The 27,185-nt window shown below is 41.2% G+C and overlaps 1 protein-coding gene across 2 annotated transcripts; it reads right to left on the bottom strand.

Moving 5' to 3' along the window:
- Positions 1-4: 4 nt before the first annotated feature.
- PAFAH1B2 (platelet activating factor acetylhydrolase 1b catalytic subunit 2) lies at positions 5-25,264 on the bottom strand. Of its 2 annotated transcripts, none has more exons than XM_032356502.1 (6): positions 25,053-25,264; positions 16,866-16,953; positions 10,329-10,418; positions 9,089-9,205; positions 7,120-7,242; positions 5-3,291 (listed from the first exon to the last, which is right to left on the bottom strand). In XM_032356502.1, the coding sequence occupies exons 2-6, from the start codon at positions 16,944-16,946 to the stop codon at positions 3,013-3,015; spliced, it is 690 nt and encodes a 229-aa protein (XP_032212393.1). In that variant the 5' UTR covers positions 16,947-16,953; positions 25,053-25,264; the 3' UTR covers positions 5-3,012. The 2 variants fall into 2 exon arrangements, with proteins under 2 accessions (XP_032212393.1, XP_032212392.1); XM_032356501.1 differs by having other exon boundaries at positions 25,093-25,263.
- Between the last annotated feature and the right edge of the window lie 1,921 nt (positions 25,265-27,185).

Genomic DNA, 27,185 nt, shown 5'->3' with positions numbered 1-27,185 from the left:
CAAGTTTGAGTGAAATGTTTACATTTATATTGAAATATGCACTAAAACAGAATGAGTTCTACTAGTCAATGAAACTTCGCCAAAGCAGAATCACAAACTTCTGTTGGGGAGGTCCAGTCAGCTAGCAGCAGTGATCCCCAAGCAGGAACACCAAGGAGAAGCCTGGGAGACCCCACTCCAAAAAGCCTCCTTTCAAGAGACCCCAACTCACTTCTCCCACATGCACCCACACAGATTTAGGAGCGTGGACATGCTCCTCATTTTCATATATTTTTAGTTTCTTCTTCACTGCAATAAATATAAAATTGGCAATGCTCATACACCACAGCACAGACAGTATTTCAGGCTTTAGCATACAATTGTAAACAGTGACTAGGTTTTTTTTAAAGTGTTTTTGTTTGTTAACGAGAGACAGAATTCTTAAGAGCAGGGCATGAGCTACTCAAGATTTGTTTTGCTGGGTAAAGGTTTTTCACAGAAGTTCTGGTTTAGAAAGATGCCTCCAACAGTCCAAAAAGACCCTAAAGTGGGCGCCAGACCACTGCCTGTGGCAGCCTGGGATACGGAGTCGGCAAAACACCAGGCCTTAGGTCATCCGTGGCAGGACATCCTCAACCTGCCACATTTACAATGCGTCCACAGAAATCCACAACCATCACTGGCTGCCGGCAACGTATCGGGAATGGATGGGCGAAGGAATGGAAATTTGCTCGGAGGGAGGATCAGAACACCTCTGCTAGCTGTCTGGAAAGTTGGCCCCTTAATCACAATGACAACTAGGACATTTCATTTGGACAGTGCATAACATTTAAATATACATGAAAGTATAAAGAGAGACATCCAAAGAGTAAGCATTAAGTTCTGTCACTGCAGCAAACAGGGATGTTGATCAAAGAAAAACAGATGAACACTTTTTGCCTAAAGCAGTGCAAAGAAAGTGGGCAAGAAATGAAAGTGGACTCGGTATCTGCACATTAGCAATGGGGCAGATTTTATTTAAGAGGCTAGTGGTTCAAATACTATTGCTCGAATCGCTCTGGTAGGTATAAAATGTAGTAACACCCAAGGTTTACACACATAAGCAAAGGAGCCGAAGGTCAGCTCACCAAGGGCTATTTATTTGATCCTTAGCCAAGAGGGAAGCCAGAAGCGCATGCCGCAGGAATAACCTAATGGGTTTGTCTGGGCGATACTCCCGCCCTCTGACAAATGGAAAAAGACCCGGATAAGATGGGTCTTCTCGCACACAAACTTCTCTGCCCTCCTTAGAACTATGCCTCAGCTAAGAAAAAACCTGTCTTGATAAACTCAAGACTCTGGGCTCCTAAAAACTGAGGGAACCTTGATGTGGGAAACGAGTCTAGTAAACATCACATGTACTTTGTCGTTAGTGAAGACATGATACATTCAGACACGTATTAAAAAAAAAAAAAAAGACAAAAAAATTCCTAGAAAGATGTTTCACAAGAAAAACATCAGCCCAAGTTCTATCCCTCTCCATGAGAAGTGGCTCCTAGCACAAATCAGCAACCCCTCCAACTCACCAAAGCACCAGCACTTGCCTTGCAAGCAGAACATCGGACATATGCCTTAGTCGCTGAACTTGAATGTTAAGCACAATCAGTGCACAGCACATTCTGATAGGCTACTCCAATACCCACCTGGTCCAGTTTAATATTTGTTTGTAGGTCCAGTTTGTACATATCCCATAGGTATACTAACAATGAACCATGTACTGTCCCACTGTTTTTGAAATGGCGCTCAAGCAAACCATTAAGGTCATAAAGAGCTCTCTTGAAAGAAATTTTCAAACCCTGAAAGTCAAACAAACCTAGTTCTTTTTCACTAAAACGGTGGGATCAAGGCAGAATGCCTACTCTGAAGAGCGGCTCCATTTGCTTCCCCATGAAAAAAGGCCAAATTTTCCTGGACTGATATAATTTAAAAAACTAAGCCAATAAAAAAATAAAATATACATCCTAAGATACTATAAAACTCGAAATAATGTCAGGGCTTATGGAATGGGAAACAGAGTTCTGGTTGCCTTTTTTTTTTTATCTCTCCAAATAAGTGTAGCACATTTTGAGGGAAAAACAAACCAAACCAGAACTCCAAATGTGGACAGCACTACACAGACTACGCACAGAGCACCACACAAGAATGAGCTGCACATCAGTACTAGGATCATGAGAGTAAATGGCTGGGGACTTACATTTCCAGCAACAAAGCTCCTAGATCAAAAATGTGTTAAAAGCCTGTAATGTCAACAGGGACCCCCCCAAAAAACAAAGAGGGGATGAGGGGAAAGAGGGAGGAAAGGCTGCATGCATGGGTCTATTATAGACATGATATTCAGCAGCATAAAAATAATACCCTCCGTAGAGTCCCCCAAATGGGGCAAAACCTATCTTCCACTGCTAAACATGGGAAAGATTAAGAGAGTGGAACAAATTCACTTGTAATCATAGCATCTCCCATATCGGAATCACAAGCATGTTCGATCTGATGCTGTATGTTAAGAAAATGTTGTGAATACATAGGAGTAAAGCAAACTAAAAACACAGGGCTAAATTATTAACTTTGAAAACTGGTAAAGACATCTGTTTTAAAACCAAGTTGGTGTGATCCTGATCGTTACTCTATATGACATAATCCATAGAAAGAAAAGCCAAGAAAAAAAAATCTTCATTTTGTTCAGTCCTTAGGCTCGATGTTGTCCTAGGAAAAACTGTGATAATTCAATGAGTATGTCACACATACAACTAAAAAAGTCCCCTTCTGGTTTCAAATGAATTTAAACAACAATCTTCCTTGGCTAATTTGTCTCCTGTGTCAAACCAACCTTCTATGTACAGGACCAGTTTAAATCCCTCCTCCCCTTCAAACACTAGATATGAACATCCAGGAACATTCTACAATGCAAAGTGCCTTAGGAAAGAGAAGGATTCTGTAGTGCCAGTGATATAACTGATCTGAGGAAGCTGGGGTGCGAGTAACACTGATGGGAGCCAGTCAGGCGATGGTGGTTTGTTTCTCCTCTGGGGTTTCCTCCAATAACTGCATGATCAGTTCATGCAGGGGTTTGCAGATCTTCGCGTAGCCCCCTCCTGTGAGGTGCAGAAAATCAAACATGTCGTGGCAGGAGATGGCACCGTCCGAGTGCACGAAGCCCCCGTCTGTGTCCAGGAGCTGGACGTTGGCGAGCTTCGGCAGGGAAACCTTGAGGAGCTGGTTCACCTTGGCATTCTTTTGCCTCAACGGGTTGGGCTTCTCACCTCGAGGTAACAAACCCTGGGGCAAAGCAGAGAAGAGCAGATGAGAAGAGTCGCTGGTTTTTCTCTCCTGACTTACCTGTGGTTTCCAAGATTCCTGGAAGGACTGCTGCATTAGACACTCTTGAAACTTGGATTTCTCAAACACTAGACCAGAAACTCTGGACTAGATGGGTTTTAGTGACAGTTCTTTGACCACTCCTCCTCCCGTCCCTTAACTGTTGGTATGCTTCAGGGTCTTGTCCTTGACCCACTGCTTGGCCCACTCTGAACGCTGTAGCCCAGAACCCAACTTCCCAAACTTCCCAAACTTCCTGAGGCACTCCTGACCTGACATGTCCAAAACCAATTCATCATCTCCGACGCTATGCTCCTTCCACATTCTCTGTACCAACTGACCATTCCGACATCCCGGCGTCTTTCACTTCACATACCTTATCTATTTACAATTAAACTACTCATCCTCAGTACTTTCCAAAACATTTCTGCCCCTTTCATTCAGGTTACACATGCTGCTCTGGCTTGGAAACTTATCACTATTCACTCAGTTAATGTTATGTCTCCTGACTGGTCTTCCTACCTCCAGTGTGGTTGTCCCTTCAATTCACTCTCCACTCAGTCACCAGAATCATCTAGCTCCAATGCTGGCTGTATTTATGGATGCTACATGGAACCTGTCCTACTGTACATGAGAAACAGTGGGAGCAAATGTGGTCTTGAACAATCAGAGCCACATAGTATCTGCTAGGATAAAACAGGTATTTCCTACATTCATTTTTAACTTATGTTAATTCTCTAACTTTCAGATAAATCCCGTGTCTGTCCTCCTATAGTTGATAAAGGTCCACCCTTATGTGGCAAGAGCAAGGCTTATCATCTCAAACTAGAAATGTCCTTTTATAGATGTTGACCCTATTATAAAATTACTGTCGAGAACCTTTCAGTCAGTTTGTAACTAATGACAGCACACAAGTTACTCCTACGTAGGCAAAAAAATTTCTACCCATTTCTCCTACGGACTACGGTGAAGAGGCTTTATTTTAAAAAATAGATTTTCTGTGGGTATTCTACTGAAAGGAAAAAAAAAAGCTTTATGCCAAAGTAAATACTTGTTCACACATCCGCTTTTAATTTTTTTCAGCAAAAATGTTGGAAGCTTTATTACCACTTTATTATGTGATTGTGTAGTTCCAAATGAGAATTATGGATACTTATGACTCTGCTACCTTAGACCATCTCCTCTCATTGTTAAGCGCCTCAAGAATTCCACAGATGAAGTCAATCCTCAACCCTCGTTTACATAACTGGTAAAGCACTGGGCTCTGGATCTAGCACTCACAAAGAACTGCCCTCCGTGATTCCGTATCTAAGTCTCGATGAGATGTGAGCAACCAGAAAGGATGGCCAGTGAACAACATACACACACTCTGCTCCAATAGTCAAAGCAATAAAAAAATGAGTAAACCTTAAGAACAGGGCACTGCACCTCTGATTTTCAAACAAGGACAATGTGTGTTTGCACTGCATTTTCCTTAATATGAAAATACCAAAGGTATACCATGTGATTTTTCCCAGTAATAATTAATTACTAAAATACTATCATGTTAAAAGAAACAAAAAGAAAAAATATCATGCCCCTAATCTCTTTACCAAAGGACTACAGCAAACCCTTGATCAACATAGGTTTCAAGTGCACAGGCTCACATATTCCCAAATGTTTTTCAATAAATATAGTACTGTAAATGTATTTTCTCTCCCTTATGGTTTTCTCAGTCACATTTTCTTTTTCCTAGCTTTGTTGTTGAGAATACTGTATATCATACACATAACATGCCACATATGTGTTAATCTACTGCTTATCAGGAGAGCTTCTGATTAGACTATCAGTAGTTAAATTTTAGAGTAAAAAGTTATACACAGATTTTCGACTGTATGGGGGTCAGTGCCCTTCAAGGGTCATTTGTATTTTAAGTAATTCTAAATAAAATATACATATAGCTTAGTATTTGGACTTTCCACTTAAATGCGTCATAAATCTTGTTTCCACAAAATTCTCGTAACTGTCACTGGATCGTGGCTATTATGTTCAGTGACTTCTGCAATCATTCTCTCACAGAGTCATTTAGGGTACTGCTGATGCTTGGGTGTTGTAGAGAACACCAGTGTATATCAAATTTAAGTCTGGTTGAAACAAAGACTATTTATAGAGGATTTATTCGGCAACATTCATGCAACAAATGTGTCCTAAGCAGCTCCAGTACCAGCCACTGTACCTCAGAGATGGACTCATGACCACAACCCTTTCTGGAGTAATACTAGGGTATAAACACGTGCACTACATTAAATACCATGGAATAAAAAAATAAGCACTGGCACCAATAAGAAAAATCCAAACTCCTCTACCAAGGCATACAAATCCCTACATAACTTGGCCATTGCCTTTTTCTCCTACCCATTCCAGCCTTGAACTTTGTTCAATGACAGCCCGAAAATTCTTCAAGCACCCCCCTTCACTTGCGCAACAAACACACACAAGTATAAGCCTTTTACCATTTTCCTCCCCTCCCTCTATCATGCCTTCTTTCCTTTCTCCATTTGTCTGGAGACCAACGAATTCTTTTAAAACTATAGTCAAACGATGGGGCACCTGGGTGGCTCAGTGGGTTAAAGCCTCTGCCTCTGGCTCAGGTCATGATCCGAGGGTCCTAGGATCGAGCCCTGCATCGGGCTTTCTGCTCAGCAGGGAGCCTACTTCCCCCTCTCTCTCTGCCTGCCTTTCTGCCTACTTGTGATCTCTGTCAAATAAATAAATAAATAAAATCCTGTCAAGTGACAGCTTTTATGTCTAAAATCTACCTGTTCTCATAGGACGCTTGGGGCTCAGCTGGTTTAAGAATCCGAGTCTTGGTTTTGGCTCAGGTCATGATATCGGGGTCATAAGATCAAGCGCACATCAGGATCCACATTCAGTACCAAGTCTGCTTGAGATTCATTCACCCTCCATCTCTCCCTCACTCTGCTCCTCCCCGTGGAATGCACTCTCTCTGAATAAAATCTTAGAAGAAAAAAAACCCTATTTTTCCCTTAGTATACAGTATAATTACTCCCATTAGCATACAGTATGTTAATTCTCTCTTTATACTGTTGTGCCCATCTACCACTAGACTAGACTGTGTGCTCCTTGAGAGAGACAACGTCTTACCCATTTTTTGTATGTCCAGGACCCAGGACAGTGTCTTGGGTCTGATCCTCATGCTAACATCATCTCATTATAGAACTGAATACATATCAGATATCATTCAGAATTTAGTTTTGCTACAAATATCTACAGGTAAACTTTCATACTGAAAGACAGCTATTATCTCTGAGACTATGAAGACTTAATGCTGTAATTCCACAAAGGGCAGCATTCTCTATTAGAAGTAAGACTATAAAGCACCCATTTTTTTGGCTAACAGAATCTCCAATGTTTTAGAGAATTCAGAAATTCTAATAAATATACCACCTTTAACATATTAACGGGGGGACCGAACAACATATCTAAGTTAATTCAAACCCAGTCTAATAAAAAGAGATTCAGGGCTAGGACAAGTTTCATAGCTAATTTTAAAAACTGTAAAAAACGAAGGCTGAGACAACCACCTCTAAACAAGGATGAGCAGATAAAAGAGGACTCCCACAGCTGGTCTGGGAACACACAACAGGACATATCAGAGAAGAGCCTCTCAGGAGAATCACACACTGTTTCTACCTAAAGATTCTCTATACTCATGAGTGATCCTATTTCTAAAAACATTCCTGACCTGACTTGATGACATCAAAGACTACCGACCCGAAGACTACATACCAATACAATGATTTTGGCCTGCGGCTGCCTTGTATTAATAAGTTGGACGATGGCCTCGATTCCACCTGCTACTTCTTCTGCCGTGTTTTCATGGTTGTTTGTTCCTACCCAGACCACAATGACCTATAATTGAGGGAAGAAGAAAAAAGCGGGATGAGGGGTAAATAACCAAGAATAAAGGAATGTTTGGATATAAATCTAGTGTTCAGATACTATTGTTCACTCTTTAGATAAAAATCTCATTTCAAAAAAAAAAAGAAGGAAAGGTGAACTTGTCAAATGGTAGGGATAACTTCAACTGAGCAGCCATCTTCAAACACTGATTTAGGCCTCATATATTTCAGGATAAATTACAAGCAGATTAATTAAGAAGCAATAAAATTACACGAGGAGGAACGACAAAATTCCTCCATCATTGTGGAACTGGAAGCTAATCCTTAAAATTCAGAACTTACACAAAAAAAGTAACAAATTCAACTGTGTAAAAATAAAAACTCTGCATCATGAAGAAAATATTTTAAAAAGGTGAAATCTAAGAAAGCCAGGGAAAAATATTTGCAATTCCTGCCACAGAAACTTCCTGACTTCCAGAAAAAAATAATGGAAGTACCCAAGAGAGTGTAATAGTATAAATAAACACACAGTTATACTGAAGAGTAGCTGGGGAGGAGGCTAGATGAAGTTTCAACAAGTTTTATTCCTTAAAAAAAAAAAAAAATTAATTTATGAGGTGGCTGTCACCTAGAGACAGATCCCTTACTCTACAACCCAAAAAAGTAACTTTCTACCCTGTCACAAAAGAAAGGAACATGGACAAGTTTTTCTATTACAAAGGCCAAAAAATAGGGGTGCCTAGTTGCTAGTTGTCTCAGTCAGTACAGCATGGGACTCTCGATCTTGGGGCTGTGAGTTCAAGCCCCACATTGGATATTCAGATTACTTAAAATCGTAAAAAAGAAAAAAAAAAAAAAAAGGTGGGGGGAACCTGGGTGGCTCAGCTGGTTAAGTGTCTGACTCTTGATTTTGATGCAGATCACAATCTCTGGGTCATGGGATCAAGCCCCATGTCACGCTCTGCACTCAGCATGAAGTCCACTTGACCCTCTCCCCTCTACTCCTCCCCCCACTTGCAGCAGTGCTCTAACTTTAAAAACAAACAAACAAACAAACTTTTAAATGAATAAATAAGTAATAAATTTAAAAAAAGGGGAGCCTGGGTGGTGGAATCCACTAAGCGCCCAGCTCTTGCTTTCAGCTCAGGTTACATTCTCGGTCATGAGTCCAAGGCCTGCATCGGGCTCAGCATGGAATCTGCTTGAGATTCTCTCTCCCTCTCCCCTTCCTGTTCATGCTCTCTCTCTAAAATGAATAAATCTTTTTAAAAAACAAACAAAAAAAAATTTTTTTAAAGGCAAAAAATAACATACTTTTAACAAAGCAAAAGATTATACGCAGTGTGCCAACTCAGGGCATTTATGATGTGTTAAGGTAATGGGTACACATTTATGAACATCTGTTCACATCTGATTCAAATTTTCTTCAGAAAAACTTGGGAGGCCTTGATTACTAATTTGTCTGGATGGTTAAACAGCTCTAAAATTTCTTCCTGAAGTGAATCATGGCACTGCCACCGTGGCCACGTCTGAGCAGATTCCCCCTGGTGTTGCATTCGCGTCTACAAAACAGCATGCTGCATGAGCATCAGATCCCTTCCTACAGCTGAAGAAGAGCTTACTGACGACTACAAATACAACCTAAGCAAGCAGTACGCTGATTTTTTAATACCTCTATGCAATGTTCGTAAGCAAGGACAAAAATATCATTGACGTTAAGGGGGCACAAAGCAAAGACGGTAGCAAAATAATGTTTTAAAGAAGCAATCTGTTTTTATTAGCAGTTTCAGACAATTTAACTACCTGCAAAAGACTCAAGATTAAAGATATTCTTTAAAACATTAGTTTCATTTCACCTTAGGTTTAATATTCTCCAGTTCTCCATTCTTTAGTCTCCACAAAACATGTCTTGTTGTATCTCCCCCAATTCCAAAATTCAGTGCATGAAGTGGGGAAAAAAGCTCTCGCCATATCTAAAAAGAGAAAAACTGGCTTTATTTAAACTGAGTGGGAAATGAAATTCCTCCACTGTGATGTGTTTGTGAGGCACCTGAAAGAATGACTTTCATTTTCGATATCCAAATGTCATGCTGCAAATTGTGAGCGACTCGGTGTTTGCAGGGCTCTGAGGATGGCACTGTATCACTAAGTTCTTTCTGTGATTATTTTTTAATATATTTTTTAATTAATTTTTTAAGTAGGTTCCATGCCCAGTGTGGAGCCCAAAGTGGGGCTGGAACTCACAATTATGAGATTTAAGACCTGGGATCCAGAGTCAGATGCTTAACCAAGCCATCCAGGTGCTCCTCTATCACTCGGTTCTTAATGCAGCCTTTGACCTCAGCTCAATACTGGAGTCACAGTCCTTCCTGATGCCCCTTAGGAGGTCCCAGCATTTAGACTCAAGGTGCCAACTCAGTAAGCTCTCCCTTCCCTTTACTTACACATTAAAATGAATTTGGTGAAGTAGAACCATGAGATGAAAAAATCTAGCACTGGAGCCAGAAAGGAATCAATCTGCCTTTTCCTTTAAATTGCCCTTAGAAGTGTGCAAATCTTAAAAAAAAGCTCCCCACAAAAATACACAAAATAAGGGGCACCTGGGTGGCTGAGTCAGTTAAGTGTCTGTCTGTTGGTCATGATCTGAGGATCATGGGATCGAGCTCTGCACTCAATGTGGAGTCTGCCTGGGACTCTCTCTCTGTTCCCCTCCAACCCTCCCTCTCCCCTACATTCTCTATTAAATAAATAAATAAAAATTTTAAAAAATACACAAAATAAGAAAATGTAAAACATAGTTAAGACTTGAGAATCATGACCAGGACAAATTAAAGTAAATAAATGTAACAGGGAAGCTTCTTGGAAACCAATGCAAAAAAAGGGAGCCAGAAACAATTCTAAATTTTTTGTCTCATCATGCTTGGTGGCACAAAGAATCCCATTATGCAGATCTGACCTCCCTCACACTCTGAACTAGACCTTCTCTAAAGTGTCGTGAATAAGCCTATAGGTTCAGCTCAGAGTCAAAGTCTGCTGGCGATGAATGGATCTACCTTAGTAGCCAAGACCCACCCCCACCTCTTCTTCCACCTTTACCTCGTACTGCTGCATTAACTGCACCATGGAATCCCCCACAAACAGTACATCAGGCTCTTTGTCTTTACAGTCCAGGACAAATCTGTTGTGCTGGTTTGAAAAAGGAAAAAAAACATTAGAAACTGGCATTTCGTTCTTGGTGAGAGGTCTTGGTCTAGAAAGAGCAGTTGTCCAACCAGTTACTCTGTTGTTAAACATTCTATTTACTTTGTCTGAAATGAACTGCTGGGACTTTCTTCCCATCTTTTCTACACTGATCATTCTAATCTGCTCAAGGAAACTGAAACCAGAATAGAAACAAACATTTAACAAGTATTTTAGTTTATCTTTTCCTCAAACTTTTTAAAAGGTAATTTCAGACACACAGAAAAGCCACAGTACAATGAACATCTGTATATCCTCTGCCTGTATTCAACAGTAACATTCTCCCACATTTGCTTTATCTGCTTGTTTGCTGAACCATCTGAAGGTAAGCGGCAAATGCTGTGTGGTTCTTCACCCTTAAATATTTCAGCATGAGTAAGGACAGTCTCCTATAAAACCACAAAACTATTACCACATCTAAGACAATGAACAATCATCCTGAAATATTCAGTTTATATTCCATTTTTCCAGTTGTTCCAAGAGCTGGGTAAAATACTCTTTTTTTGAAGTAGGAACCAATTAAGAATCATGTATCTTATCTGGATATATTTAACATGGCCTTTGAAAATGCCTATTCGCCTCCAACTGTGAGACAATGGCAAAGAAGGAGTCAAGCCTTTCTCTTAAATTACTACTATTTCAGTAAGTATTTTTAAACTGAAGAGATAAAGTGGGCATGAATACAACTACAGCTGTGAGCAGGAACACTTCCACACTTTTCCTCCCCACATTAGTACTATAGTGCCAACTACCTCTTAATACCAGTAAAATAGTTCACAGTTCTAGAAGGTCATGGAATTTAAGCTCTGCTATTCTACAGGTCCTGGTACTCTGTTTTCTTTTTAAGTATAAAAGTAGGTACAGTAATTTTAGAAAAATAGATCAAAATAAAACACTTAGAATTCTACCATCTTAACCCAGTAACTACCATTTGGGAGTATTTTCCTCTTGCCATTTTTCCACAGGCCTTCCCACCTTTTCTTTATTATTTTTTTTTAATTTTTAAAATATTTTCTTGAAGATTTTATTTATTTATTTGACAGACAGAGATCACAAGTAGGTAGAGCGGCAGGCAGAGAGAGAGAGGAGGAAACAGGCTCCCCGCTGAGAAGAGAGCCCGGTGTGGGGCTCGGTCCCAGGACCCTGGGATGACCTGAGCTGAAGGCAGAGGCTTTAAACCACTCAGCCACCCAGGTGCCCCTCCTCACCTTTTCTTTAAATAGTTGACTATGTGTACCTCCTTCTGGCACAACAGCTTTGTGGACAGAACAGCCTATGTTCAAATTCTAGCTTGCCTACTTTCTAGTTCAGAAAACATATAACTAGTATCACCCTTAAAAAAAACTTCTGAAAAATATCAAATGTACACAAAAGAACAGCAGGAAATATTATCACTTCAAAACTTCTTTTAATCATGACAGTTTTCAACATTTTGTTTTGAAATAACTTTAGATCTACGGAAGAGTTGCAAAGACAGTACAGTATTCCCATGTACATTTCACTCAGCTTCCTTCAATGTTAACATCTTAGCTTACTTGGGCGGGGGCACTTGGCTGGCTTAGCCAGCAGAGCATGGGACCCTCCATCTCAAAGTTGTAAGTCTGAGCCCTGCATTGGGTATAGAGATTACTTAAAATAAATTTTTTTTTTTAAGATTTTATTTATTTATTCGACAAAGAGAGAGACAGCGAGAGAGGGAATACAAGCCGGGGGAGTGCGAGAGGGAACAGTAGTCTTCCTGCTAAGCCGGGAACCCGGTGTGGGGCTTGATCCCAGGATCATGACCTGAGCCGAAGGCAGAAGCTTTACAACTGAACCACCCAGGCGCCCCTAAAGTAAAAATCTTAAAAAAAAAAAAAAAAATAGTTTACTCAGATCTCACTAATTTTTCCTCTATGTCCTTTTCCTATTCCCAGGACCAATTCAGAATACCACATGGCATTTGGTCTACATGTCCCCTTGGTGTCTTCCATCATGGGACAGTTTTTTGGTCCTTCCCTGTATTTCATGTCATTGACAGGTTTAGTACCAGTCAGGTGTTTTGTAGCATTTCCCTCAATTTGGGTCTGTCTGATATTTTGTCATGAACAGATTGATCTGACGAATTATTCTGAAAGACTACCACGGAGGTGATGTGTGTGCCCTTGCTGTATCGTATCAGAGGTAAGTACATGATATCAACATGATTTATTACTGGTGGATGTTAACACTGACTGTTTGGTTAAGGGGGTGTTTGCTAGGATTCTCCACTATCTGTTATTTTTTCCTTCCATACTGTATTTGTTAGGAATAAGACATAAGGAGCGCCTGGGTGGCTCAGACAGTTGAGTGTCTGCCTTTGGTTCAGATCATGATCCCAGGGTCCTGGGATCGAGCCCCACATGGGGCTCCCTGCTCAGCAGGGAGTCTGCTTCTCCCTCTGCTTGCTGCTCCCCCTGCTTGTGTTCTCTCTCTCTCTCTCTGTGTCAAATAAATAAATAAAATCTTAAAAAAAAAAAAAAGACACTAAATCCAGCTCTCACTGGTGGGGGAATTAATATATTCTACCTTCTGGAAAGAGGGGATATCAAAAAATATGTGATTATATGTTAAAACCACCAAGGTAATTTTCAGGGGGATATTTTTGAGGCTAGGCAAATATACTCTCTCTCCTTAAAGGTGTGCTTACTAATTTTAGTATTCACTGACGGACCTTCCCTACAGTGATCATTACCATGGTGTTCTAGTGAGGGGTTTCTTTTCCCTCCCTTCTTCTGTATTTATTTATTTATTTATTTATTTATTTATTTATTTATTTATTTAAAAGATTTTATTTATTTATTTATTTGACAGAGAGAAATCACAAGTAGATGGAGAGGCAGGCAGAGAGAGAGAGAGGGAAGCAGGCTCCCTGCTGAGCAGAGAGCCCGATGCGGGACTCGATCCCAGGAACCTGAGATCATGACCTGAGCCGAAGGCAGCGGCTTACCCCACTGAGCCACCCAGGCACCCTGTATTTATTTATTTTTAAAAGATTTTATTTTTGGGTGCCTGGGTGGCTCAGTGGGTTAAGCTGCTGCCTTCGGCTCAGGCCATGATCTCAGGGTCCTAGGATCGAGTCCCGCATCGGGCTCTCTGCTCAGCAGGGAGCCTGCTTTCCTCTCTCTCTCTCTCTGTCTGCCTCTCTACCTACTTGTGATCTCTCTCTGTCAAATAAATAAATAAAATCTTAAAAAAAAAAAAGATTTTATTTTTAAGTAACCTCTACACCCAATGTGGGGCTCGAACTCACAATCCCAAGATCAAGAGTAGCACACTCTACCAACTAAGCCAGCCAGGTGCCCCTACATTAATTAAAATTAGTCTCTTTCCCCCTGTTTATCCAACCATTTATTTATAGCAAAATGGATTCGTGAATATTTACTTTATCCTTTGGGTTATAAACCAATAATATGATTTATTATGTTGCTCAAACTGTCCAATTTTGCATCTGGGTGCTCTTTCAGGTTGGTCTCAAGGGGTCAAAGTGAGTATCATCAATGAGACAAGCCAGTATCTCATGACTTCTATGAGATGTACTATGGACACTTCACTTCTGTGATATTCCTACCATACATCTGTTTTTTCTTTTCTTTTTTGGGTAGTTGCTCTCTTGCACTACAAGATGCTATGTGTTCATCTTTTATTTCCTTTACTCTAGCTATAGATGCAATCATTTCTCCAAGTAGCCCCGGTTCCTTTCATTGGACCAAAGAAACCAAGATCTGAGCATGTATTTTATTATTTAGTAAAGTTACCCTTCTATACGGGTTAAAAAGAAACTTTTTTTTAATATTCCTGTTTTTCTTCCATTTGACTATTTTTTCCAGTCAATGCTAATTTAAAGCCTGCTAATTTATGTCAGTAACAACAGAGACACCTAGTTTTAGTTTTAACTTTTAATAAAGTTATAAATGGCCTAAATGCACCTAATTGGTATCTTCCTATATAGCAAAATATATAATTTAAAGAGAAGAGGCACCTAGATGGCTCAGTCGGCTAAGCATTAGCTCAGGTCAGGATCTCAGGGACCTCGTGATCAAGACCTGCATCAGGCTCTGCGCTCAGCATGCACTGTCCTTGGGATTCTCTCTCTCCCTCCCTACCCGACTCCAGCGCTCTCTAACATAAATGAACAAAATCTTAAAAAAAATAAAAAACATACGGAGGAAAAAAACTATGCTTTTAACATGTATGATACACTGCAGAAAAATACATTCAAAAACATACTATTTACAAAAAGCTTAAAAGCATGCAAAACTACCATATATACAGTTTAGAAATTTTATATACATAGTATGTAAGCATGTGAAAAAAAAAACCCACCAAATTTAGGATACTGGTTTGGGGGTGGGGAGGTGGGAAAAGGAAAATGATCAGTAAGGAGTATACACAGGACATTGATTCTATTAGCAATTTTTTTTTTTTTAGGATGAGTGGTAAATACACAGATGGTTAGTGGATTTCATAATACTTTTTTTTTTTTGGAGGATTTTATTTATTTTTTTGACAGACAGAGATCACAAGTAGGCAGAGAGGCAGGCAGAGAGATAGAGAAGGAGGCTTCCGGCTGAGCAGAGAGCCCGATGTGGGGCTTGATCCCAGAATTCTGAGATCATGACGCAAGCCAAGGCAGAGAGGCTCAACCCACTGAGCCACCCAGGCTCCCCTTCATAACACTTTTTAAGATATAAATGAACTGGAGTGCTTGGGTGGTTCAATCAGTTAGGAGTCTGCCTTTGGCTCAGGGATCGAGCCCTGCATCGGACTCCCTGTTCAGCAGGGTGCCTGCTTCTCCCTCTCCCTCTCCCTCTGCCTGCCACTCCCGTTTGTGCAAGCTCTCTCTCTGTCAAATAAATGAGTAAAATCCTAAATATATATATATATATATAAACAAACTAGGAATATTAAGAATAACCATGCAGTTGATCCATACAAGAAAAGTAAAAAAAAAAAAAAAGTACTAACTACCACTCAAAGTAAGCTAGTTGACAGACTGATTTTTAAGTCTGGAAAGACAAAAACGAAAGAACTATACAACTAGTACAGTTGTATAACCACAGAGTAAAAACAAAATCACTAAATACTAAAATGCAAAACTCTGGGTACATAAAATCATACAGAACTTGTTATTCCAAAGAGGAAATATGGTTGGAAACCCACAGGGGAAAAAGTTAAATATAGTTATGGTTAAATGGTAACAGCTTATTAAAAGGCAGCTAATAATAAAAGAGGACATGGTGCTAAAGAACAATGGAACACATCAAGAAGACACAGGAGCCGCCCTGACAGGATTCCCACTTGCTAAACCTGGGATAGCATGACCTTCAAAATTACAATGGGTTCTATAAGCCCACTGGGAAGAATAAGAACCCATGAGTCCATACCATAATAAATAAGATCTGGTTTAGGCCAACAACATCTTAATCAAGTGACCAAAGGTAACATCACCAATGAGAAAAACCAACATCAGGTACTTTCTATGTGGTGCACCGAGGACATCACTTCACTGATATCCTGCCAAAAATGTGTAATCTGAATCTTGATTAGGAGGAAAGTGGTAAACCCAAATTGAAGAATATTCCGCAAAACAAATGGCCTATATTCCAAACTGTCAGTGTCATGAAGAACAAAGGCTAAGATACATTTCACAGTAAAGGAGAATAAAGAGACAGGACAATGCAATGCAATGTGTGGTCCTAGACTGGGAGGAAAACTGACATACAAACATTGGGACAAATGGAGAAATGTGAACATGGCATAATATCAATGTTAAGTTTCCTGATTTAGTAACTACTCTGTAGTTGTGGAAGAAAATGTCCTTATTCTTGGAAAACACACTGAAATATTTAGGGGTGAAGGGGCAGGATGACTGCAACTTCCTCTCAAATGGTTCAGGAAACACTGAATGTTGGTGTGTAGACATCCAAGTAGGTACAGACAGAACATTTAGGACGATGGGGCGAAACGATAACTGGCAGGACCGGATGAAGAATACGGGGAGTTCTTCCTAAAATTTTTGCAGTATTTGTATAATTCTGAAATTACTTCAAAATTTAAAAAGTTTACAAAAATGTGTAATCTGAATCTTGGTACTTACATTAACACTGTTAATGTAAGTACTGGCAGGACCGTGTTAAAAGATAACACTGTTATCTTTTAAGATAACAGGGGGCAATGACTACGCTTTCAAAATATTCCTCTGGTGCAACATCAGTCTGGTGACTATGTACAACATTAGCATAACATTAGATTTTTATTTAAAGTGATGATTCTTATCGACCATAAAAAATGTACTCTTGTGGATTTGGCCAAAAGACTAGAAAACTGAAGAGACTCCTCTCGGGTGAGTAATACACAGGCACTTCCCTTTACCTGAGACATCCACCTGTCATCTCCTTGAATATCTTCTGCTGCATGTGGGATAGCTGCTGGGTTTGAGTCTCCTTGGCTCATTCTATACCTGAGGGGACAAATGTCAACATCACGTTTCATTCATTAACAGGAATGTTTATTCGTTACCCCTTAAATGTTACATGTTAAGTTTTAAATAGTAATTTAAGTCTCATTGTGGTTTTGCCTAGAAATGAAACAACTGGAGTTGATTTTCAGTAAACATGAGTTCTAGGACATGACTACTTAAGTCCCGTGAATATCAAGAAGCATCCCGAAACTTCTAGAGAGGTTTGAATATCATTTAGGAATAGTGCATTACACTGAAAAAATCTGCTCCAAGTATATACTTTACATCTACATTAATTTTTCATGATTACATGTTAATGTAAGTACCAAACGACACAAGGGATTAGACACTTAAGGGTTCAATGAAAACTGTATTAGAGCCTCTTAGTCTGTTTCAGTTAGACACTGGAAAATTGCTACAGCCATGAACAGAGTCCACTGGTTACTAAATATCACACAAGTAACTATTACAGATTGTGACAAAACCAGCCATAGGCTTTGGAACTGGTTTTTGACAAATGCTTACTAGGTATTTTATTTTTGACAGGTATCCATTAAGAAAATGTTATTAATGACTGAGCCCAAATATAGAATCTGACAGTAGAGGAGTAAGCAAAATTCAGAAAACCTAGATATGCTAATCTAGAAAGACAAAGACACCAGACTGTTTTCAATCAACTCTGGAGAACACATACTAGAGACATCAGGCTCAAGAAATCACTTGACATATACAAAGGATGATGAAAAACAGAAAAACATCTGGGGTTTTGTGGTGTAAAGAAAAGCGGACCACTCCCTTTCTTTCCCTTGCTATCATCTAACAGAGCTAAGCTTTCTCTGAAAGAGGATTGAGTTCTATTCATTCAATAAGTATTTACTGAGTAAACAAAACACGCTAGATTGCCAAAGCAGTAATTTTTGAGAATCAGAAAGTAACAAAGCTCGAAATGTGAAAACAGACCTTCATTCATGAAAAATACATTACAGAAGCAAACCCATGTTTTAACACTAACTATGCAAACCAATTAGTTCCACTCTAAATGCATTAGGTCTAAGAAAATTAAGCTTAGGGTTAAGCCTGTATCTAACTGGAAATGTAAAACACCATCCATACCCTGTGTATAGGTCTTCCTCAACTTACATTAGGGATTACATCTGGATAAATCCATTGTAAGTTGAAAATATCCTAAATCAGGGCACTGGGGCTCAGTCGGTTAAGTGTCGCACTTTGGATTTCAGCTCAGGTTGTGATCTCAGGGTCCTGAGACTGAACCCTGTGTGGGCTCCAGGATCAGCAGAGTTGGCCTGAGATTCTCTCCCACTCCCTCTGTCCCTCTCCCTACTTGCATGCTCTTTCTCTAAAATATAAATAAGTATATCTAGAAAAAAAGAAAGAAAAATCCCAAATCAAAAACACATTTAATACGCCTAACCTACCAAATAGTATAAACTAGCTTACCTGAAACGTGCTCAAAACACTTACATTAGTCTACAACTGGGCAGCATCATCTAACACAAAAACCTATTTCACAACAGAGCACTGAATATCTCACAGAACTTACTGAAGACCGTAATGGACATGAGAATCAGAAAAGCTGTCCCTGTATTGGATGTTCACCCTCATGGTCACGTAGCTGAGTGGGAGCTTTGGCTCACTGCTACTGCCCCGCATCACCAGAGGATCTTACCGCATGTCCCTAACCCAGGAAAAGATCAAACTTCCAAACCCTGTCCAAGGCATGTAGAATGGGGGACCATCTGGCCTAGGTGTGGGGGGTGGGTGGCGTGTGGGGTGGGTGTCTTTATGATAATCACCTGTGACTGAGAAAGAATAACCAGCTCCTAAAAGTAAGGATTTAAGTTTCCTGGCTAGCTTTCTATAAAAGACCAACCCTAAAGGCCCTCCTTGGCAACCCTGTCCAGATCCCTCTCACTCTTCAGAGCTTTTCCTGTATCTTCACTTAATAACTTCTATGGCTTTACTCCCAGCAACCCCCCCACAAAAGATCAAACTTCAAAAGTGAAATATGGTTTCCACTGAATGCACACAGCATTTACACCATTGTAAAGTCAAAATGTCATTAAGTAGAACCATTATTAAGTCGGGGACCATCTCTGTATGTATGTATTTCTTTAGATTACTAAAATTTGCAACTATCAGAAAATAATAGCCATCTGAAGGGCTATATATGCCATGTTTTATAAGTACCACTTCCAATCCTTGCAAAACGAAAAAAAACGAGGCTCAGATATTTTAGCTAATTTGTGCAGTAAGTGAACGAAGTCAGTTTTGCTTGACCCCAGTAACAACACATCTGGCCCCCTAATCACAAAGCAATGCATGCTGACTCCCTAAAAGTTCTTATATCTAACCGTTTCACCCAAACAACATAAACTACCTGGAGCTAAAAACATCATGTAAAATACAAGGATTGGGAAGAACCACAAGATGAATTTGTATAGCTCCAATCAGATTATGGTTATCTGGTTGAGGCTTCATTGCCTGAGAAAAGTAAGGGAAAATTAAAAGATTTTCCTAAAGGAAAAAGAAAAAAATGACTACAGGGGATTAAAACAGTCACATAGAAACACTGAACTTTGGGGGCACGTGGGTGGCTTGGTCACTTAACGGTCTGCCTCCAGCTCAGGTCATGATCCCCAGGTCCTGGAACAGAGCCCCGAGTCAGGCTCCCTGCCCTGCGGGGAGCCTGCTCCTTCCTCTCCTCTCCTCTTGTGCTCTCCCTCACTATGTCTGTCTGTCTCTCTCTCTCTCTCAAATAAATAAATAAATAATAAAATCTTATTTTAAGATTTATTTATTTGTGAGAGAGAGTGCATGCACACACAGGGAGAGCAAGAGAGAAAATTCAGCAGAGTTCCTGCTGAGCTCAGAGCCCACTTGGGGCTCAATCTCATGCCCCTGAGACCATGAACCTGAGCAGAAACCAAGAGTCAGACCCTTAATCAACTGGGACACCCAGGGACCCTGCTTTTGTTTTTTAACTAAGAAAACATTCTGTATGTTCTATACAAAAGTTTCTTTGGGTCTAAGTTCAATCCTAGATCGAAGTCTGGCTATTCAGGTTAAATCTGACATAGTGCTTAATAGTATTTTTAATTAAAAAAAATTTTTTTTAAAGATTTTATTTATTTATTTGACAGAGAGGGATCACAAATAGGCAGAGAGGCAGGCAGAGAGAGAGAGAAGAGGAAGCAGGCTCCCTGCTGAGCAGAGAGCCTGATGCGGGACTTGATCCTAAGACTCTGAGATCATGACCTGAGCTGAAGGCAGAGGCTTAACCCACTGAGCCACCCAGGCACCCCAGTAGTTTTAATTTTAAAAAAAGCTTTCTTTACTGCTGTTCAAGCAGCTGTATTAGCCTTAAGACAGACAAGGGGCAAAGAAGTTTTCCTACTTTATCGATTTCAAAATTACATATATAAGAAATAGAGCAACAAACAACTTCACTTTCCACTAATTCAAAAGGCTATTTCCTAAATTTTTAAATAGTTTTCTTTCCCTTTTTTAAAAGGGGGGAAGGGCAGAGGGAAAGGAGGAGAATCTTTTTTTTTTTTAATTAATTTACTTTATTTTAAAAAATATTTATTTATTTATTTGACAGAGAGAGAGAGAGAAAGTGGGAGAAGGGGTGAAGGGAAAGGGGAGAGAGAGAATCTCAAGCAGACTCCCTGCTGAGCAGGGAACCCCACCTGGGCTGGATCCCAGGACCATGAGATCATGACCTGAGCTGAAACCAAGAGTTGGATGCTCAACCCACTGAGCCACCCAGGCATCCCTTAATTTTGAAAAACCCAACTATTTCATTAGTTTGCTTTCATTTGTTTTCCTGCCTGGAGAGACTCTTAACATATTCGGTATTTCTGAGGTAAAAGTTAACTGACACAAAATCAACTGAGAGACCACTACTGAGATAGAGAAAAATAATCTGTCCTCTCACTATATGAATATAGAACTGAAACTACTGTTCCTGGGGATTGTTGTTAAAGAACAAGAAAGAGTGACATACTACAAATATAAGGGACCTTCATTATCTCTCACCACTTAAAAAATGTGGGCACTTCAACTTCATTTCAGTTCTTGGGATACAATATTCAATAAATACAATAAATAATTAAAAAAAATTTTTTTTTTTTATTTGACAGACAAGAGATCACAAGTAGGCAGAGAGGCAGGCAGAGAGAGAGGGGGAAGCAGGCTCCCCACTGAGCAGAGAGCCCGATGCGGGGCTCAATCTCAGAATCCTGGGATCATGACCTGAGTCGAAGGCAGAGGCTTTAACCCACTGAGCCACCCAGGTGCCCCACAATATTCAGACCTTGAAAAGCTTAAAGAATTTTGACAAACTGGAGGGTGTCTACAGGAAAGGAGTCAAGCTGGTAAGAAACTGAAAGCCTGTCATATTAGAAACAGCTAAATGAAATAGGCATGTTTATAATCTGTAGGAAAACTGGTTAGGGAAGAGGAAGATAAGAGATAAATGTCGAACTATCTGAAGATCGCTGGGAAGAGATATTAAACTTATTTTGCACGTCCCCAAATAGGAAAGTAGGGCCAGTGGACAGAATGTGCAGTTAGATAAATTTCTAACAAGTATGACTACAAAATGACATGGCCTGTCTCTCACAATAGATTCCCCCAATGGAGAGTCAAAGGGAGGCAAGGTGAAGCCCTAACAAGAAAGCATAAAGTGAACTAAAGCAAATGAGTAAAGACTGGTCCAGATTGGCGGTGCCCAAACATCTTTAATATTCTAGAATCTTTTTGAAGTGTGTCCTATTATATATTTACTTACAAAGTAAATATATGAGTTACTGTTAAATTATACATTAAATATTAATAAAGTTTACTCTTTACTTTTACATAAAAAAAAATGTAAAAAGAAGTTCTAAATTATTTCCTGTATTCCAATGATTCATCTTCTGTAACCCCCAGGGAGTGCACATACTCTACTTTCAAGACCAATGGTCTATTTAAGTTCTAAAATCTTTCTGGATCTAGGATTCAATTTACTAACATGGATTTTCAAACTTCCTCCAACAGGTAAATAACTGTTGTAAAATAATAATCACAATTAAAATTAAGAACTTACTATTTACAAGACACTGTGCTAAGTGCTTTATTTTTTTATTGATTTTACTTATTTGACAGAGAGAGAGAGAGAGAGACACCTCACACAAGCTGAGAGAGCAGCAGATAGAGGGAGAGGGAGAATCAGGCTCCCAGCTGAGCAGGGAGTCCGACCTGGGGCTGGATCGTGGGGGTTCATGACCTGAGCGAGGGTGGGCAGACACCTAACTGACTGAACCACCCAGGCACCCCAGCGCTTTGTTATTTTAATAAAATTGAAGCTCAGTGGGATTTAAAGAATCTGCTCCATGATAGGGAGAGCTGAAACTGGAACTCAGAGTGATAGACTTCAAAAGCCTATCATTCTTGAGCAAAGGATGTTAAGACTCTATATAGAAAAGACATGATAAATTCTCATTTACTAATTTGATTCACTTATACACCTTATCATTACTAACCAAATTTAATGGCATCCTGATACGCTGAGCAAAACACTTTCATATAGGTACTAAACTTCTTCATGGGCAAAATGAAGAAACAGGGACAGAGAAACAGAGAGAAAAGATGTCACTTATCAGAGGCTACCAGGCAGACAGAATTGAGAGAAGACTGCAAAATATTCCCAATTAGGTAATCTTTTTTTTTTTTTTTTCCTAAACTATGAATACAAGGTCATCTTTCCTCTCAACAAGGGCAAAGTATCTGAGCACAAATTTGTTTCTTTGGGCCTTCAGACACTTGGATTTTGTATTGTTTTGCTAAATCAAATTCTCACAATACAAAGTAGCTTTCAGTTTTACTGATGACTATGGCTTGGTAACATCCTAGAAGAGCAAGTAAAGAAAAACTGAGCCATGAGCCCATGCAGTCTCCTACGAACAAAGCTGGAAATGCATAATCTAGCGATCTATGCATTTAGAAGATTCAAATTTGGGAGTCAAATAAAGTAAACTGCTATATTCTTTATAAGAGAAAATGAAGACTGAATCAGGAGCTATCCAGAGTACAGACTGTGATAGGACACACAAACCTGAATGATTTTGGGTTTCCTGCCTCAGAGCAATACCATACACAACAGTATTGGTAACGGTGAGCCTGTAATCAGAAACATAATAAAAAAAAAGTACCAACAGGGAGGTGGATTCTGATTCCCATCTCACCTTCCCGATTCATAATAATCCCTTTGGGGGGGATTATTTTAAGTCACTAACTTCTGATCACAAACGGCAGGTTCAGTTAGAGAAACCAAGTAGAATGGAGATAAGGTCTGAAGAACAAAAGTTTCGTTAATTTACCAGGAGAGACTATTCCAGGAAATCTTTAATTGTCCATTAAAATATAAATTCTTCGGAAAAATGAGCAACTTGCACATTTCCCAACCTTCCTATATTTTCTATCTTCTTTCTGCCTTAACTAGGACTGTGACAGAGAGCACCAGAATTTCCAGATACTTATACCAGTATGTGGTGTAGCTGGTGTAGCGTGTTTAATCAGAAACCAGTTCCAACAACAAAGAAATATAAATTCTCAAGCTCAGCTGGATCTTTAGTTTAACCAGGAAACAGAGGGAGAAGAAAAGTTGCACCAAGAATTAAAAGATTTAGACTGTGTCCACTCTGACCCAAGATTCTTCATTCTGTTTCAGAGGGAGTTGGCAGGGTTATTCTGAAAGGGAAAAAAGCCTCATCCAGAATGCCCTGCCTCAGTGGGCTGGCGGGTGGGTCCAGGGGTTCCAGCACATCCATAATTTATGATCAAATGCCCGCCCAAGCCAACAAATTAAAGCACAATGATTTCCTACTCCTCCCCTGCTCCCCCACAAGGAGGCAACCTTTATATCAGAACAATGTGCCCAGGAGAATCTAAAGACCGAAGGCTTATCCGGGGCAAAGCTGTATTCAAATGCTCAGGAGAGACAATACTCTATTTTTTGCTCCTCCTTTCTCCACACCTTTATCCCCCTCGCCCCAATTTAAAACTGTACAAAATGAGATCCTAGAGTGGGTGCAGATGATCTTCCCTTTCTCTGCAGGCGCTCTAAAAAAGAAGCCAGAGCTTGAAGTGTTTGCTTTTCTTAAGGTTTGTGCTTCTAACATGGAAAACAACGCAGGCTTGAGAGCTATGAGAAGCAGAACAGTGAGTCACCATGCAACGGGTATATCGCGAACCTGCAGGCCAGAAAGTCTCGATCTGGTATGGTGAATGGCCATGGACGGACCTGGTAAAAAGCACCTGCGAAAATCTGTCCATTGGCCTTTTTAAGCAGCTGGTTGACCTTGGGCAAATCTTCAACCCTGTCTGGGCCTCGTCCCTAAAATGAGGTGCTGGACTACACGGCCCTCTAAGAAACAATCCCTTCGGAGCCGTGACAGTCTGCGGGTTTTTGAACACAGTAGACGAAACGGAGAAGTTTCTAAAGAGTTGAAAATTTTCAACAAAAGGGGAGGAAAAAGTGCCCAGTCAACAAACCCCCGAGTAACGGGTCTGGGCCTCTCCGGTAGGGGGAACGGGAAGGGAGGGTCAGAGGTTTGGGCGCGGGGATGGAGGGAAGAGGCAACAGCTGAGACAAGAGGCAGAAGAGTTGCTACAAACGGGGTGGAGGCGGCGAACCGCCGGCCACAGCGAGATCGGGTGCCGAGAGGCCTGTTCGAGGGGGGTGGGCCGGGGAGGGACGGCCGCCCCGCCGCCCCGCCACCCTAGTCCTCCTCCGAACCCCTCCCCCGGGAAAGGCGGGTGGAGACGGCGGCTAGCGGCCCAGCCCAGTAGGCAGGTTTGGGGGTGGGGTGCCAGTGGGAGGCTCTAAGGGGGGCGGCGAGCGGTCCGGGGGGTGCCGGGGACAGCGCGGGCGGCTGGGAAAGCTGCGCAGGGCCGCGAAGAAGGCGCGCGCGCGCGAGGCCCCCGAAGGGTCGGCGGGGAGGGGGGAGGTGGCGCGGGGGAGGGGCCCGCACAGTGGGGGAGGGGAGGTCGCGGGCCTCTCACAATAACAAATCGCAGGCCCTTCCGACCCCCACCTCTAAGCCGCCGGTTTCCCGCGACCCTGGCTGCACTCACTCAGGCAGAGGGTCCGTGCGGGCCCCAAGCGGCTGCGGCGTCGGCGGGTGGCGCGTCTGTCGCTCGCTCAGTCCCGGCGGCCCCGCTCCGGCGCGTCCCTCCTCGGGCCCCAACACCAGCAGCAGCGCCCCCACTTCCGGTTCCCCTGCCACTCAAGCAAATGGCTTCCGGAAGTCCCGCCTCATCCTGCGCGGCCTCCGCGTGGCTCCTTGCTGCCCGCCTTCCCTATCTGCGGTTACTCGCTGCAGGCGCCCAGGTGCCTTGCCACGCCCCGCGAGGTTCTCCGCATTGTTTCTGTCCTGACCTCTTTTTGCACACAGTCTGCGTGAGGTGCAAACTATCTTTCGTCCAGCTGCATCCTTCAATCCTGCGTGAATGTCACCGCGGAGTGGAGGTGGCATTCGGGACAATGTGGCATGACCTCACACTGACGCCATTCCTCTCTCACCCAGCCAACCTGGCTCCTTTTCTCCACCCCTTGGAATAAACCAGATTGCTGCAACTGGGAGGGAAATAGGGCCCCAAGGTTAATGAGACAGTCTGTCACATTATGAGTGGAATTTCTGTTTCTGTGATGAATGCACGGATGTGGGGGCACCGCCTCTTAAGGTGATATCATAGGGGGCTGGCGAGTCCTTTCCTTAACAACCCATCCAGTTTAAGGGAAGACACACATGTACAAAGTCAACACTAAAAAGAGTACTTGCTAAATGCTATATTAATGCGGGACCTATAAGAGTAGAGATGGAGGGCGAAAGATGGACGCAGACTTATGGCAGCGAGAGGTTTGGTAGAACACAGCCCTGAGCTGGCCCTTTAAGGCTGGATAGACCTCATTCAGACCCATGCCAGGTAGTAGGTAGAGCCTTCCAGCGCTCTGAAATGACGGGGGGACGTGGTGGGGATGGGGGGGCAACGGGATACACGGTAATTTTCTGACAAAACCTGTTACAAATACTATAAAAATCAAGATATATCAAATTGTTTTCCAGCTTGCCTGTGCTGTCAAGTGATACTACATTTAATTGCGTCCTTCTATAGCATGATTTTTCCATTGCTAATTTACCTTGGAATTTTCTTGCAGATGTTCACACACTGTATGGCACACCAGTAAGTGCTCAGTAAATGTTTGCTGTTTTAAGGGTTATATTGAAAAGAATTCATGTTTGGGGAACTCAAGAGGCAGCCCCGGAATATGTTGATAACAAAGAGAAACAGCTTGAATTATTCTCAGGGGATAAATCCATAGAATCTGGCATTTCCCCAATTGTAACACTCAACATATTTAAATGTAATTACTACTTTAATACTCTGTCTTCACTACTATAGTGTGAGCTCTTAGGGAGCAGGGACTGTGTTCTTCGGATTCCCAGCACCTGACACGGTGCCTCATTCACAGTAGGTATTAAATATTGCTAAATGAGGAACGAATGATCAAGGGTCCATTTTGTGCCGGGGTGGAGCCGCTGGCCTCTCTCCCCACTTTCTTGTTTTCAAGTTTTTCATTAAGAAACATAAACAAGGGAGGTGTACCCCCTAGGAAATACTAGACCTAGTTAAACTAGCTTCTGCAAATATTTATTTATTTATTTATTTATTTATTTATTTATTTATTAAAAAGATTGTATTTATTTATTTGACAGACAGAGGTCACAAGTAGACAGAGAGGCAGGGTGGGGGGTAAGCAGGCTCCCCAATGAGCAGAGAGCCCGATGCGGGGCTCGATCCCAGGACCCTGAGATCATGACCTGAGCCAAAGGCAGAGGCTTAACCTACTGAGCCACCCAGGCGCCCCTTAAATGGGACTTTTTATTTTTTTTTAAAAGATTCTGCAAATATTTAAATACCTTTACCGCTCAGGCAGTTTTTGTGTTTTGGCAAAATCTTAATATCACCAAACCCTGAAATCTATGAAGAGCCTGTTTCCTGAATTTGTCTGTTTTAGCTTTCTAAATAGATCATTTTCAAAAACAGGCAAGTGGTACAGTGGAAAGGAGCCTGAACTAGGCTTCAGGGGTTCCTAGGGTGCTGTCTGCAGGCTACTGATGTTTTACTTTTCAAGACTTTGTTTCTTAGTCTGTAAGATAAAAAGA

Source organism: Mustela erminea, chromosome 9, assembly GCF_009829155.1.
Source record: "Mustela erminea isolate mMusErm1 chromosome 9, mMusErm1.Pri, whole genome shotgun sequence".
In the NCBI taxonomy this organism is placed as follows: domain Eukaryota; kingdom Metazoa; phylum Chordata; class Mammalia; order Carnivora; family Mustelidae; genus Mustela; species Mustela erminea.
This window is presented reverse-complemented; position numbering and strand designations above follow the sequence as displayed.